This window comes from Equus caballus, chromosome 10, assembly GCF_041296265.1.
Source record: "Equus caballus isolate H_3958 breed thoroughbred chromosome 10, TB-T2T, whole genome shotgun sequence".
NCBI classification, from domain to species: Eukaryota; Metazoa; Chordata; class Mammalia; order Perissodactyla; family Equidae; genus Equus; species Equus caballus.
This window is the reverse complement of record NC_091693.1, coordinates 19,509,433-19,523,913: the sequence shown is the minus strand read 5'-3', so window position 1 is coordinate 19,523,913 and position 14,481 is coordinate 19,509,433. Positions and strand designations below refer to the sequence as shown.

The 14,481-nt window shown below is 46.6% G+C and overlaps 1 protein-coding gene across 3 annotated transcripts in view; it reads right to left on the bottom strand.

The window, feature by feature from the left end:
• Window positions 1–786: 786 nt before the first annotated feature.
• The window catches only part of TRPM4 (transient receptor potential cation channel subfamily M member 4), a 46,077-nt gene continuing 32,382 nt past the window's right edge, over window positions 787–14,481 (bottom strand). For all 3 annotated transcript variants that reach the window (XM_023650084.2, XM_023650085.2, XM_070224685.1), the window contains 9 exons: window positions 13,612–14,040; window positions 8,533–8,665; window positions 7,772–7,946; window positions 7,358–7,535; window positions 2,220–2,407; window positions 1,832–1,964; window positions 1,582–1,654; window positions 1,386–1,491; window positions 787–1,161 (listed from right to left, as the gene is read on the bottom strand). In XM_023650084.2, coding sequence (XP_023505852.1) covers window positions 1,157–1,161; window positions 1,386–1,491; window positions 1,582–1,654; window positions 1,832–1,964; window positions 2,220–2,407; window positions 7,358–7,535; window positions 7,772–7,946; window positions 8,533–8,665; window positions 13,612–14,040 — 1,420 coding nt within the window. In that variant the 3' untranslated portion in view covers window positions 787–1,156. The remainder of the gene's footprint in view (window positions 1,162–1,385; window positions 1,492–1,581; window positions 1,655–1,831; window positions 1,965–2,219; window positions 2,408–7,357; window positions 7,536–7,771; window positions 7,947–8,532; window positions 8,666–13,611; window positions 14,041–14,481) is intronic.

The following is a 14,481-nucleotide window of genomic DNA, read 5'->3' as shown; positions in this document are numbered from 1 at the left end:
CACAGAGAGAGCACTCCAAGTTCACTGTTTTGTTATTATTGGCACCACTGGCATTACCATTATTATTACCACTTGGGTTAGCGAGAACCAATTCAGCGTCTCCCAGAGAAGTCGGGCTGCCACGTAACACTTGGCAATGTTTCAAAGCTACTCTGCACCCACAGTGGCAGAGAGTTGGAATTCCTCCAATTTGGAGAAAGGATGTTTTGGTTTTGATTTTTGGATGTGTTGGTGGTTGGTGGCTTTCTTGCTATTTACCTAATAATCGCTGTCAGTTCAGCCTTCTCATTACCAGTTTAGTTTGTTTTGGGTTGTTTAGTCAAACTGCCTGTATAATCATGCATATTTGCCTCAATTCTGTGCGTGCGTGGCCTGCAATTTCCCACTAATTAGACTTTTTAAAGACACATATGCAGTTATCGCCTCAAATTTGCATCATCTGTTCCCCGATTGCCAGAGCAGATGTAGAGAGTGCCCACCCACCCCCACTTCAGGAAATAATTTGCGTTTTATCACTGAGCTCTTTTTCCACTGGAAAGTAGGAACTAGAGGGGGTTGCAGATGGCTGGGGTTCTTGTCCGACTGAAGAGAGAGCCATCAAAACAGTGCAGACCAGAGGTGCTGGGCCTGAGGCACAGGAAGAGTCACGCTAAGAGGGAACAGACCTCGAGATATGTGAAACAGAGCAGCAAACTGACCAAGCAAACCCTCCCCCAGCTCGAGCCCCCAACCCCAAAGGATCTAGACAGCCACCAGTTCCCCAAGAATCAAGCATCCAGGCCCCACTCCTCTCAAATGGCTTTATTTCCCCAGTGTGGGGAGGTGTGAGTGGGGTCTATGGTCCCTGCGCCCCCAGGGCCCTGCAGCCTTCTCCCGCCCAGCAGGCTGTGGCAGGGCTTTCAGAGGGGCAGCGCCTGGGCTCCAGAGGCTGATCTTGCCAGCGTGGGGCTGGTTCCGGGAGGAGCCGGCCTGCCGTGGGAGGCACGGATGACACTCCCTGCAGTGGTCCCGACAGCAGCCCAGGTGGTTGTCCATGGGCATGGGGCCCCACCTCAAGGGAAAGGCCGCCAGGTGCAGGAGTCAAGGACCAGCTAGGCCTTACTCCAGGAGCAAAAGCTCCCTACGAGGGCTACTCCTTGAAGTCCACCAGCAGGACTCAGTCTAGGGGGAAGAGAGAAAAGAGAACAGGTGGTGAGCACGGAGAGGAAGACAGAAAAAATGGGAGACTGGCAAAAAGAAGGAAAAAAACAAAAGAGACAGAGAGAGTGAAACAGGGACAAAGGAAGGGCAGCAAAAGAGAAAACACTCAGAGATACGGGAGCAGAGACCCGAAAAGTAGGTAGTGACAGAGGCCAGAGATCCACAGGTAGATGCTCCACACTGACCTTTGGGCACAGGCGGGGACGGGGGTGGCGGCCCCCCCGGGGGAAGCAACGTAGAGCGGCTCAGGGCCTCGGCCACCCAGCCCAGGACACGGCTACAGTACTGGACCTGGGAATCAGGGGGGACATCAGGACACCAACTGCAACCCCACTGCCCCCACCTCAGCCACACTCCCTCAGACCGGCCCAGGGTTCTCACCTCCTGTTCCAGCCCTTTTAGCCGCTGCTCGTATTCGCAGATCTGTCTCAGCTTCTTCAACGCCGTGTCCACCCTGGGGACACAAGGCTTCAGGCAGGTGCCAGCATCCCTCCAGCCCCGCCCCAGAGCTCCGCCTTTCTCTATAGCATCCCAGGACCCCGCCTCTAGCTCTGCTCTCTGAAACCGCAGCTCCCTTCGCTCAACTCAACTCAGGGGGTCCACCCACGAGGCCGGAAGCCTGCCCCCTCACTTTTGCGACGTGCGCTTCAGACGCTCAGAGTCGCTCTCCCGCTTGTCCCGCGCGCGCGCCAGCAGGAAATTCTCCTTCTGCACCGACTCCCACGTCAACAGCCTCCGCTCAGCTTCCTCCGAGAGGAGGAGCCCTGGAGGGAGGGGTCAGGACCGAGTCAAGGGGCCCACCCATGATCGGACCTCTCCCTCTCCACCCAGCCACCCAACTCCAAACCCTCCGAGCGCTCTCCCCAGGCAACGCCCCCAGTGCGCCAGCCACGCCCCCTGTCAGTCTAAGCCCCGCCCACTAGTGCTTCTGGGCATCCCCCCGACCCTAGCTACGCTCTTCTTTCTCTCTAGGTCCTGCCCCCGGTGTGTCACTCTTTGGGGCCAAGCCCGGCTCTCACGCTCGAAGACCGGGGAGGATGGCAAATGGGCACGGCGCTTGCAGAATCGCCGGAGGAGGAGGCGCACGTGCGAGATGATGATGAGGGGTGGGGCCAACGCAGGCCGAGAGTGAAATTCCCGGATGAGGCTGTAACGCTGCGCCTTCCAATAGAGGTCGCTGTTGCCCTGTACTTTGCCAAAGGTGTGGCTGTGGAGAACAGAAGCCAAGGGTCACCTGAGGTCAAGGCCCAGTCAGGAGTAGGGGATCAAGGTTAGATGTCGGGCAACATCTGCTTGAAGTCCAAGGCAGCAGGCAGATGTTGGGGTCAATAAAGTCAGAGGATATTACATAAGGTGGATCAAGAGGGCCAAGGGTCAGCTGTCAGGGGTCAAGTTGGGGATGCTGTCATGAATTAGGATAGAGGTTTGAGTCAGGTTCAGAAGTCAGCCTGGACACAAATAACTAAAATCAGAAATGAAAATGGGGACATTACTATCAATCTTGCACAAATAAAAAGGATTATAATAGAATATCAACAAATGTATGCCAACAAGTTAGATAACCTAGATGAAATGGACAAATTCCTAGAAACACACAAATTACCTAAACTGACTCAAGAAGAAATAGAAAATCTCAAAAGACCTATAACAAGTAAAAAGATTAAATCACTAATCAAAAGTGTTCCAACAAAAAAAACCCTTCAATGGTGAATTCTATCAAACATTTAAAAAAGAATTAACATCAATCCTTCTCAAATTACTCCAAAAAATTAAAGAGGAGAGAACACTTCCTGGCTTATTCCATGAGGCCAGTATATATCAGCCAGACAAAGATATCGCAAGAAAAGAAAATTACAGACCAATATCCTTTACAAATATACATGCAAAAATTCTCAACAAAATATTAACAAACCTAATTCAGAAGCATATTAAAAGAATTATACAACATGATCAAATGGGATTTATCCCAGGAATGCAAGCGTGGTTCAACATACAAAAATTAATCAATATAATACACCACTTTACTAGAACAAGGGAAAAAAACATGATCATCTCAATTGACACAACACAGAAAGGTATTTAACAAAATCCAATACCCTTTCATGATTAAAAAGGGAAACTCAGAAAAGTAGGAATAGAAAAGAAACTTCCTCAGCATGACAAAGAGTACTTACCAAAAAAATTAATAAATTAATAAAATAAAAATAAATTAATAAAAATAATTAACAATACTTAAAATAATTATTAATTACATATAATTAAAAATAATAATAAATTAATAAAAATAAAAATAAAAAACAAAATTAATAAAATAAACCTTATCTGAATTGGAGTCAGAAGGCCTGCAGGGGGAGCTCTCATGCCCTATCACACATCATCAATTATACCAAATAGGAAGAGACAGAGCTTGCATCTTGGACAGGAAGTAAAGCTACTACTGAAGGAAGATTTCTCTCCCCACCTGGCAACAGCCCAGCCAATGAGAAATGCCACAGCTCAGCCAATGAGAAATGCCACAGCTCAGCCAATGAGAAACACCACAGCTCAGCCAATGAGAAATGCCACAGCTCAGCCAACGAGAAATACCACAGTTCAGCCAATGAGAAATGCCACAGCCCAGCCAATGAGAAATGCCACAGCTCAGCCAATGAGAAACACTACAGCTCAGCCAATGAGAAACACCACAGCTCAGCCAATGAGAAACACCACAGCTCAGTCAATGAGAAACACTGCAGCTCAGCCAATGAGAAACGTCACAGCTCAGCCATTGAGAAACACCACAGTTCAGCCAACGAGACACGCCACAGCTCAGCCAATGAGAAACGCCACAGCTCAGCCAATGAGAAACGCCACAGCTCAGCCAATGAGAAATGCCACAGCTCAGCCAATGAGAAGCCGTTGCCACCCTGAACTGTTCCTTTCCCCCGATGGACTTTCCTTTAGCACAGCCCCTCCCTACTCCTGCTTTTGGTCTATAAAGGCAGCTCCCCTTCCTTGTTTGCTGCATTTGCCTATGGTTTGCCATAGCATGCACATGCCAAGTTGCAATTCTTTTGGCTATTCCCAAATAAACTCATTTTGAGGCTTTTCAAGTCAACACATCACACTCAATGAAGAAAGATGGAAACCTTTTCCCCAAGATTAGAAACAAGATAACGATCCCCACTTTCACCACTGCTATTCATCATCATACTGGAAGTTCTAGCCAGAGCGCTTAAACAGGAAATAAAAGGCATCCAAATTGGAAAGGAAGAAGTAAAACTCTCTATTCACAGATGACACAATCCTATATATAGAAAATCCCAGAGAATCACAAGAAATCTACCAAAGCTAATAAATGAACTCAGCAAAGTTGCAGGGTACAAGATCAACAAACAAAAATCAATTGTGTTTCTATATACCTTCAATGAACAATCCAGAAAGGAAGTTAAGAAAGCAATTCCATTTATAATAGAACTTAAAAGAATAAAGCACCTAGGAATAAATTTAACCAAGAAGGTGAAAGACTTATACCCTAAAAATCACAATCCAATTTTTCCAATGCTGAAAGAAATTTAAAAGAACATCTAAATAAATGGAAAGACAGCCTGTGTTTATGAATATGAAGATTTAATATTGTTAAGATATCAATACCACCCAAAGCAATCTACAGATTCAATGCAATTCCTATCAAAATTTCAACAGCCTTGTTTGTAGAAATGGAAAAGCTGATCCTCAGATTCATAGGGAATTGCAAGAGGCCCTGAACAGGCAAAACAATCTTGAAAAAGATCAAAGCCTGAGGACCCACCCTTCCCAATTTCAAAATTTGCTACACAATCAAAAAAGTGTGGTACTGGCATAAGGATAGACATATCAACCAATGGAATAGAATTGAGAGTCCAGAAATAAACCCATACATCTATGAGTGTTATGGCTTGAATTATGCCCCCGCAAAAAAGATATGTTGAAATCCTAACCCCTGGGACCTCAGAATCTGACCTTATTTGGAAACAGGGTCTTTACAAAGGTGATCAAGTTAAAATGAGGTCATTAGGGTTGGTCCCTAATTCAATATGACTGCTGTCCTTATAAAAAGGGGAAATTTGGATGAAGACATGTGCACAGGGAAAACACCACCTGAAGATGAAGGCAGAGATTGCAATGATGCATCTGCAGACCAAAATTGCCAGGAAACTTTCAGAAGCTGGGTGAGAGGCATGGAACAGATTCTCCCTCATAGCCCTCAGAAGGAACCAACCCTGTCCATATCTTGATTTTGAATTTCTAGCTTCAGAACCATGAGATAATAAATTTCTGTAGTTTAAAGCTACCTACTGTTTGGTACTTTGTTAGGGGAGCCCTAGGAAACTAATACAATGGCCAACTGATTTTTAACAAGGGTGCCCAGTCCATTCAGTGGGGGAAAAACAGGTTCCTCAACATATAGACCTGGAACAACTGGATTTCTGCATGCAAAAAGAATGAAGTGGGACCCCTACCTCATGCCATACACAAAAATAAAGTCAAAATGGACCAACAACCTGAATTCAAGAACTAAAACCATAAAATATAGGAGTAAATCTTCATGACCTTGGACTTGATGATGGGTCTTTAGATATGACACCAAAAGTACTAGCAAAAAAACAAAAAGTAGATAAATTGGACTTTATCAAAATTTAAAACTTTTGTGCATCAAAAGATATCATTAAGAAAAGAAAAAGACGGGGCTGGCCTGGTGGCACAGTGGTTAAGTGCACACGTTCCGCTTTGGTGGCCTGGGGTTCACCGGTGCGGATCCCAGGTGCGGACATGGCACCGCTTGGCAAGCCATGCTGTGGTAGGCGTCCCATGTATAAAGTAGAGGAAGATAGGCACGCATGTTAGCTCAGGGCCAGCCTTCCTCAAGCAAAAAGAGGAGGATTGGCAGTAGTTAGCTCAGGGATAATCTTCCTCAAAAAAAAAAAAATTAAAAGAAAAGAAAAAGACAACTAACAGAATGGGAGAAAATATTTGCAAATTATATATCTGATAGGAGTTTAATATCCAGAATACATAAAGAAGTGCTACAACTCAACAACAAAAAGACAAACAACGTAACTAAAAAATGGGCAAAGGACTTGAATAGACATTTCTCCAAAGATGTACAAATGGGCAATAAGCACATGAAAAGATGCTCAACATCATTAGTCATTAGGGAAACGCAAATCAAAACAACAATGAAATGCCAGTTCATACCCACTCGGATGGCTATAATTTTTTTAAAAGGGAAATAACAACTGATGGCAAGGACGTGGAGAAATTGGAACCCTCATGGATTGCTAGTGGGAATGTAAAATGATGCAGCTGTTGTAGAAAACAGTTTGGTGGTTCCTCAAAACGCTAAACATAGAATTACCATATGACCCAGCATTCTATTTTAGAAAGACACCCAAAAGAAATAAAAACAGAGACTCAAACAGACACATGGATACCAATATTCATTGGAGCATTGTTCACAATAGCCAAAAGATGGAAACCACCCAAGTTTCCATCAACATATGAATGGATAAACAAAATGTCTTAGATCAATACAATGAAATATTATTCAGCTGTAAAAAGGAACGGAGAGCTGATAGATGCTACAATATGGATGAACATCGAAAACATTATGCTGAGTGAAATAAACCAGACACAAAAGGACAAATATTGTATGATTCTATTTATACGAAACATCTAGGAAAGACAAATTCATAGAGACACAATGTAGATTACAGGTTACCAGCGACTAGAGGGAGGGAAAAATGGGGCGTTACTGCCTGCTAAATGGGTACACATTTTCTGTTTGGAGTAATGAAAACGTTTTGGAAATAGCGGTGATTATATTATCGATGTAATTAATGTCACTGAATTATACACTTTAAAATGGCAAATTTTATGTTATATCTATTTTGGCACAATAAAAACTTGTTTTAAATATTCAACCTGGGCTCAGGGAGAGGATTAGAGTCCAAAGTCCAGGTCAGGAGCAGAGTCTGGCTGGGTTTGGGGACAAGCCATAGTTAGGTCTGAGTCAGAGTTCAGGGACTAAAGATAGAATTGATTAGGGTGGGGTCAAGGGTCAAGCTGGGATCAAGAGTCATGCTGGGGTCAAGGGCCATGCTGAGTGAGGTCAGATCAGAGAGCAGTTGGGCCTCACCTGAACATGGCGATGAGCAAATTGACCAGCAGGATGTTGGCCACGAGCAGGAAGATGATGAGGAGAAGCACTACCAGCCAGTTGGCATAAACCCTGACGCAGGAGCCCGCCTGGGGTCCCGGCGGGTGCGCCCAGAATCCCTCCTCCGAGGAGCAGTTGACGTGGTTCATGAGGGCCACTGTGAAGGGAGACAGAGATGGGGCCAGAGACAGAGACCTAAGGAAGACAGAAATTCAGAAGGGTGTGGGGGAGCAGAGACCCAGAGACAGGGAGGCTGAATACCAGAAAGAGAAGGAGTCAGAGACCCAGAGAGAGAAAGATAGAGACTTTGAGAGAGGAGTATAGAGATCCGGAGATGGGGGAAGAGAGGGGAGACTCAGAGGGAGGGTGGCAGTCCCTCTCATCCCTCCTTACCGTCCATGTCCTCTTGGGGGATCTGCCCGAAGATCTGGAGGTAGGGCCGGTAGAAGACGCGGCGCAGGATGCCCGGGAGGTCATGATCCTGGGGCCTAAGGAGCCCCTCTGTGGCCACCCCATAGGCAACCAGCCACACGCAGAGGAAGAAGAGGAAGAAGAAGACATCCTTCATCTGCAGGAAAGAAAGATGTGATCAAACCTGGCCCACACCCTCCTACCCTGGCTCCGCCCTTCCCGAGATTTGCCCAGCCTTTCCCTACCCTGGCCCCGCCCCCCAGTCCTCTGGCCACGCCCTTCCCTCCCTGGCTCCGCCCTCCCGTATTTTGCTCTGGCCACGCCCTTTCCACCTTTGGCCCCACCCTTCCCTCTCCTGGCGCCACCCTTCCCCCCTCTGGCCACGCCCTTCTCTCCTCTGGCCACACCTTTCCCTCCCCTGGCCCCACCCTTCCCCCCTCTGGCCACGCCCTTCTCTCCTCTGGCCACACCTTTCCCTCTCCTGGCCCCACCCTTCCCCCCTCTGGCCACGCCCTTCTCTCCTCTGGCCACACCTTTCCCTCTCCTGGCCCCACCCTTCCCCCCTCTGGCCACGCCCTTCTCTCCTCTGGCCACACCTTTCCCTCCCCTGGCCACACCCTTCCCCCTCCTGGCCCCACCCCTCCCCTCAGCCACGCCCCTCCCTCCCCTGGCCCCACCCTTCTCTCCTAGGGCCACGCCCTTCCCACTCCTGGCCCCGCCCCCTCTGGGCCCCGCCCCCTCACCATCTTGTTCACAATGACGATCTTGGGCCCCAGCTGTTTGTTGACAGTGAAGATGTGCAGAAGCCGCAGTGTGAAGACCATGTAGTCGAGGCAGAGGACAGTGCGGCCCAGGTCATACAGGCCTGGGGTCAGCCTAGGGTGTGGGGAGACGCGCAGGGGTCACTCAAGGGTCACAGGGCGCAAAGGAAACCTTCCCAACACCAGGCTTCAGGAGAGGCTGCGGCCTCTCCCCGGCCAGAATCAGGAGCCTCGGAGTTCCCCGGGTTTCCTCAGATTTCCCAGCCGAGCTGGGCCTCCCAGGGCGCAGGCACCCATTAAACAGTGGCTGCACGAACGGAGGGCTGAGCAAAAAGCTGGGAGGTCCCTGGAACAATCGAGCTTGAAAAACTGCTGGAATATTTGCCCAACCCATAAAAGGCAAAATATAGAGTTCCAGCAAATGAATAAGCAGAAGACAAACGACCTGACAGGGAAGCGGATAAAGAATAACGCACAATTCACAGAGGAAAGTCAAAAGGCCGATAACATCAGCAATCCTTACGGGCAAATTGAAACTTATATCCCTATTTTGCATCATCATGTACTTAACCTTTGGATGGATTAAAAACCTAGAGTAAAAGGCAAAAATAGTAAAATCTTTAGAAGAAAATGTAGAATTTCTTCAAGAGCTTGAGATAGGATAAGATGTCATATACGAAAAAAAGCCTTATAAGTAAGACATGAAATCACAAAGGAAAAGAGTGAATAATTCGACTACTTTGAAATACAAAACTTCTGTGCATCAAAAAATAATGTAAAGATGATGGACTGAGACAAGCGAAAATTTCTGCCAAAAATGCATAGCCTCAATTTGCGGGAACATCAGACAAACCCAAATCAAGGCAAATTCTACAAAATATCTGGCCTGGCCTGTTCAACAGTGTTATGGTCATAAAAGTAAGAGAAAGGGGGGAAAAAAAAGACATAATTATGTGAAAATCAGAAAAAAAGTCAGAGAAGGACTGAAGAACTGTGTGGATTAGAGAAGATTAAGGAGACATGAGAACTAAAGGCAACTTGGGAACCTGAACCAGAAAAAGGACATCAGTGGGATAATTGGTGAAATTTGAATAAGATTTCCTGGATTTGATCATGTAAGATGTTAACACTTGGGGGACCTCAGTCAAATGTGTATGGGAATTCTTTGTGCTTTCTTTTTTAAATATTTTAATATTTTTTTTCTGGGAAAGATTCATCCTAAACTAACATCTGTTGCCAATCTTCCTCTCTTTTTTCTTTTTTTTTCCCCCTCTCCAAAGCCCCAGCACATAGTTGTATATTCCAGTTGTAAGTCCTTCTAGTTCCTCCATGTGAGCCCCCACCACAGCACGGCTACTGACAGATGAGTGCTGTGGTTCTGTGCCCGGGAACCGAACCCGGGCCACTGAAGCAGAGCATGCTGAACTTCAACCACTGGGCCATCAGGGCTGGCTCTCTTTAAACTGTTTTTTGCAACAAGCTTATAAGTTTCAGGTTATTTAAAACTGAAAAGTAAAAGAATAAAAGAATGTTTAAGATAACATACAAAAGTGAAAAGACAAGCAGCAGACTGTGAGAAGATATTTAGAACAAAATCACCAAGGATTACGATTTTGAAATTAGGGAGAGCACTTACCAGTTTATATATATATATATATGCAAGAGATCAATGAACACAATAAAATAAAATTTAAAAACTGGGGCAAAGGATGTGAAAAGACAGTTGACTTAAGTACAAGCGGTCATAGGCATGAAAGATGCCCAACTTATCCAGCAGTCAGGGACGCATAAATTAAAACAAGGCGAGGTCATTTTGACCCATCCAATTGCCAAAAACGGTAACAGTTAAACAGACAGCTACAAAACTTTAGATTGAAAACATCAGGTATTTTCAGGCATGTCCTCAAGGGGGCACTCTCTTACCCTGATGGTGGGCCTGTAAACGGATGAAGCTATTTTAACAAGGAAATGGATTCACGTCAAGAATGTATGTACCCTTTGACCCACAAGGTTTACATCCGGGAGGTAAACTTTTATTACTCTGAAATAAGTCAAGAATATCTGTACCCTTTGACCTACAAAGTTTAATCCGGGATGTAAACTTTTATTACTTTGGAATAATAAAAAATTAGAAACAATCGAAATGTCAATCCGGAAGGGATTGGCAAATAAAATGAGTCATCCATTCAGTTCTGGAGATCATTGGAAATTTCGCCCGTGTAAGCCAAGATCTTTGGATTTTTTTTCCCACGCAATAATTATTTCCTCACTAGAAAATACAGAGTTTGACAAAGTATCTAAAATCTCACTGGTATTCCTGAGCATGGTAGCACACGGCCTTGGTCCTTTCATCTCAAAAGATACTTCACACAAAATATGAAGATAAACAGAAGCAAAGATTTCTGCAAAACTCTCATCTTGCTGTTTGAATAAATTACTCATCCCAAATTACCGTGTGGCATTTCTAACAGTACAGAGGAGCACGCCTCTCCCTGTGTCCACTGAGAAAATGGGGTGTCATTGCTGTCAAACCATCCAGCTTATGAAAGGGGATGCCAAGGCCCTTCGTCCCTTGTAAACAGTTACTAGGTTGTGTCCACAGAGCTCTTTGTCTGCCCCCCTCAAGACGAGTGGCATCCTCACTGATAGGACGTTATAAAAAAGAAACTTTATGAGCAGAATATTGGACCCAGAGCAGCTAATATCTGATTACAACTTCACGTTATCTTGAGTAGAAAATGAAAGAGACCTTGTGGAGAAACTTTTGGCCTGATTTCTCTCTCTTGAAATTCAGAATTTTTGTCTCACTGCCTTATGAAAAGAATTCATTCACTCATTAAACTCTGGCAAGGAGGAGCCTGTCTTGTCTGATCTTTAGCCAACCATAGCTAAAACCCGTTCTTCTGGATTCTGATGTGGCATTTTCAAAGAATAAGGTATATTTGCAAATATTGATGTGTAAAGAATGTCAGGACATACTGTAGACAAAAAGAAAAAGTTGCAGAAGAAAACAGAAAATATAATGTCATTTGTGTATGAAAGAAGTATGTGTAACTGTCCATGTAAATGCATAGAAAAAGAACAGGCAGGATGTACACCAAACTGTTCATGGAGGTAACTGCTGAGAAAGGGAGGACGCTTGAAATGATCAAGGAAAATCACTGGTTTCTGTTTTATGTCTTTCTTCATTTGTTTAATCTCGTTCAGTGAGGACATATTTCTGCATTTCTTTGATGACAGACTGTATTTCAAAGATATTTTAAGTTGCTGGGAGATGAGATAGATGTGGCTTGAAGAGTTTACAATCTTGTGTGAGGAGAAAGACAGCACAAGCCATACACAGAGCACCATTTGGGGGTGATCTCAGGACATCAGGGGAACACGAAGGAAGGACCCAGAGGTAGGCAGGATAAAGGAAGTTTGCAGAGACAGAGACAGCAAAGCTGAGGCCTAAAGGAAGTGCAGAAGTCGGCTTGGCCAAGGAGAGGAGGACAAAGTGTTTCAGGAAGGGGAACAGCATGTGCCAAGACCCAAAGACAAAACCATTTATTCCCAAGGATGTTTTGACTTGCCCTTTGCCCTCTCTCTGGGCACCACACAGTTTGATCTGGAAACTACGGAAGAAATGAACTAACATTACACAGCCCAGTCTGGGCAAGAGAAAATATCTGAGGGTAATTCCTCGCAATTTGTTTTTTACAAGTTAGCTAAGAAATAAGCAGAAACAGTCACAGTTTTTATGGACTAAAAAGCTGACAGAACATTCAAACCTCTCTGATGAGATCTGAACCTATTACTTTTGACCCAGGAAAACTGGCCATGCAAGAAATAAAAGCCACAAAGCAAAATTCACAAACACAGACCCCGGATTTTGGCAAAATTCAATACAGACAAAAACACGAACGATGAACCAAATATGTGTCATAACCCTTAACCCAATAATAACTAACCAAACCGAAATAATTTCAGAAACAGAAGATGAAAATAATTGAAGCTAGTTTAACTGCCCTGCATATAAAAGGGATCAAGGAAGTTTCACTAGAAAATACTTCCTGGATAAGAATTCATCAGGAAAACTCTGATGACAATTATATAATTTTTCAGATTGGAAATATCTAGGATCAAGGTCAAAGCCCTTTGTCCCTGTGATGAAGGAAATGCAAGTAGCTCTTAGAGAGGCTGGAGTGTAGACAAAGGAAAGAGAAAGAAAAGGGGAGACAGCCCTGCAGAGACGGGCGGCCTGCACCCAGCGGGGCCTCCAGTGCCAGGGCCAGGAGCGCAGGCTCTGTCCAGGGGTCCTGGGGAGCCACAGGAAGCAGGCAGGGACAGGTCAGCTCTGGGTCTAGGAAGACCCTGTGGGGCCCTCTGGGGGATGAACTGGAGGGAAGAGACTGGAGTCCAGGAGGGAGAGGCGGCCATGGAGGTGGAGATGGGGATGGAACTGAGAGTCGGGGGCATGAGGACAGGGCCTGGGACTGCCAGCCTGTGGAGGAAGAGGAGGCAGGACGTGAGGGTGGCACCCAGCATCTGGCCTGGTGTCTGGGGGAAGATACTGAGCTCACCGGGGACAGTGATGCAGTTGCAGGGCCAGGTTTGGGGGCTCACAGAAACATCCGGTAATCTCCAAATCTAGAATCAATGGCAGCAGAAGCAGTGGAGTTCTCATTTTAATCCTATGCCCCCTAAAGCCAGATATTCATATGTGATCAAACTGCTTCTAGACCATCTTTATGCAGTACTTTTGATCAAGAATGGATTTTTTTTTTTTTTTTTTTTTTGGTGAGGAAGATTCACCCTGAGCTAACATCTGTCACCAATCTTCCTCTTTTTTTTTTTTTTTTTTTTTTTTGCTTGAGGAAGATTGGCCCTGAGCCATCATTGGTGCCAAACTTCCTCTATTTTGTATGTGAGATGCCTCCACAGCATGGCTGATGAGTGGAGTAGGTTCCGGCTGGGGATCCGAACACCCAAAGCCGAGCTGCCGAAGCAGAGCACACAGAACTTTAACCGCTCGGCCACGGGGCCGGCCACAGCCAAGATGAAGGTCACAGGGCCACTCACCGGCAGCCCACGCCCAGGAGGAAGCAGGTGAGGGCCAGCAGGTCGATCTTGTTCCAGGTGTCCAGGAGGTAGAGCTCCAGGCGCCAGCGCAGCGGGGCGTGGCGGGAGTCCGGCCTGGAGCCCCCGGTGGCCAGGCTGGCCCAGCCGCTGCCCAGGCCCTGCCGCAGCTCCTCGCACAGCAGGGTGAAGACCCAGAAGTAGAGCAGGAGCTCCAGCAGCCCGGGCGGCTCGGGCCGGAACTCGATGAGCAGCACGCGCGCGAAGAGCAGCAGGAAGAGGAGGTAGCTCACCACGTTGCCCACGAAGGCCGTCACCGGCGCCCCCCAGAACTGGGGCCACCGGCGCAGGCGTGGGGGGCACCCCCTGCAGCAGCCCCTGCGGCCGGGCTGCCTCAACACCTCGGGCGTCTTCTCGGGGGGCTCTGCCAGCCTGGAGGAGAGGAGGAGACAAGGGATGAGGGCTCAGTCTGACCTCCGAACCTTGACCATTAGCAAGACCCCTAACCCTTCACCTCTGACCTCTTCCGTCTTCACCACTTCTGGCCCTGCCTGTCCTGAAATTAAGTCTGATGTCCACCACCTCCTTGACTTTTGACTCCTGTAGCTAACCTTTGACCCCTGAAATCTCCTAGCATCAACACTGCTGGCCTGCCACCTCGGACTTCCTCCACCCTCCTGGCCTCTCACCGCTGGGATGACCTCTGCCTCTTGTTTGCCTTTTGACTCCAAGTCCCTCTTCTTTCACCTTCACCATCTCTGACTCTGTGTCTGACCTTAGACCATCTACCTGACCTCTGGCCCTGAAATATGACCTCTGACTCCTCACTTTTATGACCTCGGCTCCCCAGGTTTGACAACTCAGTCCCTGAAT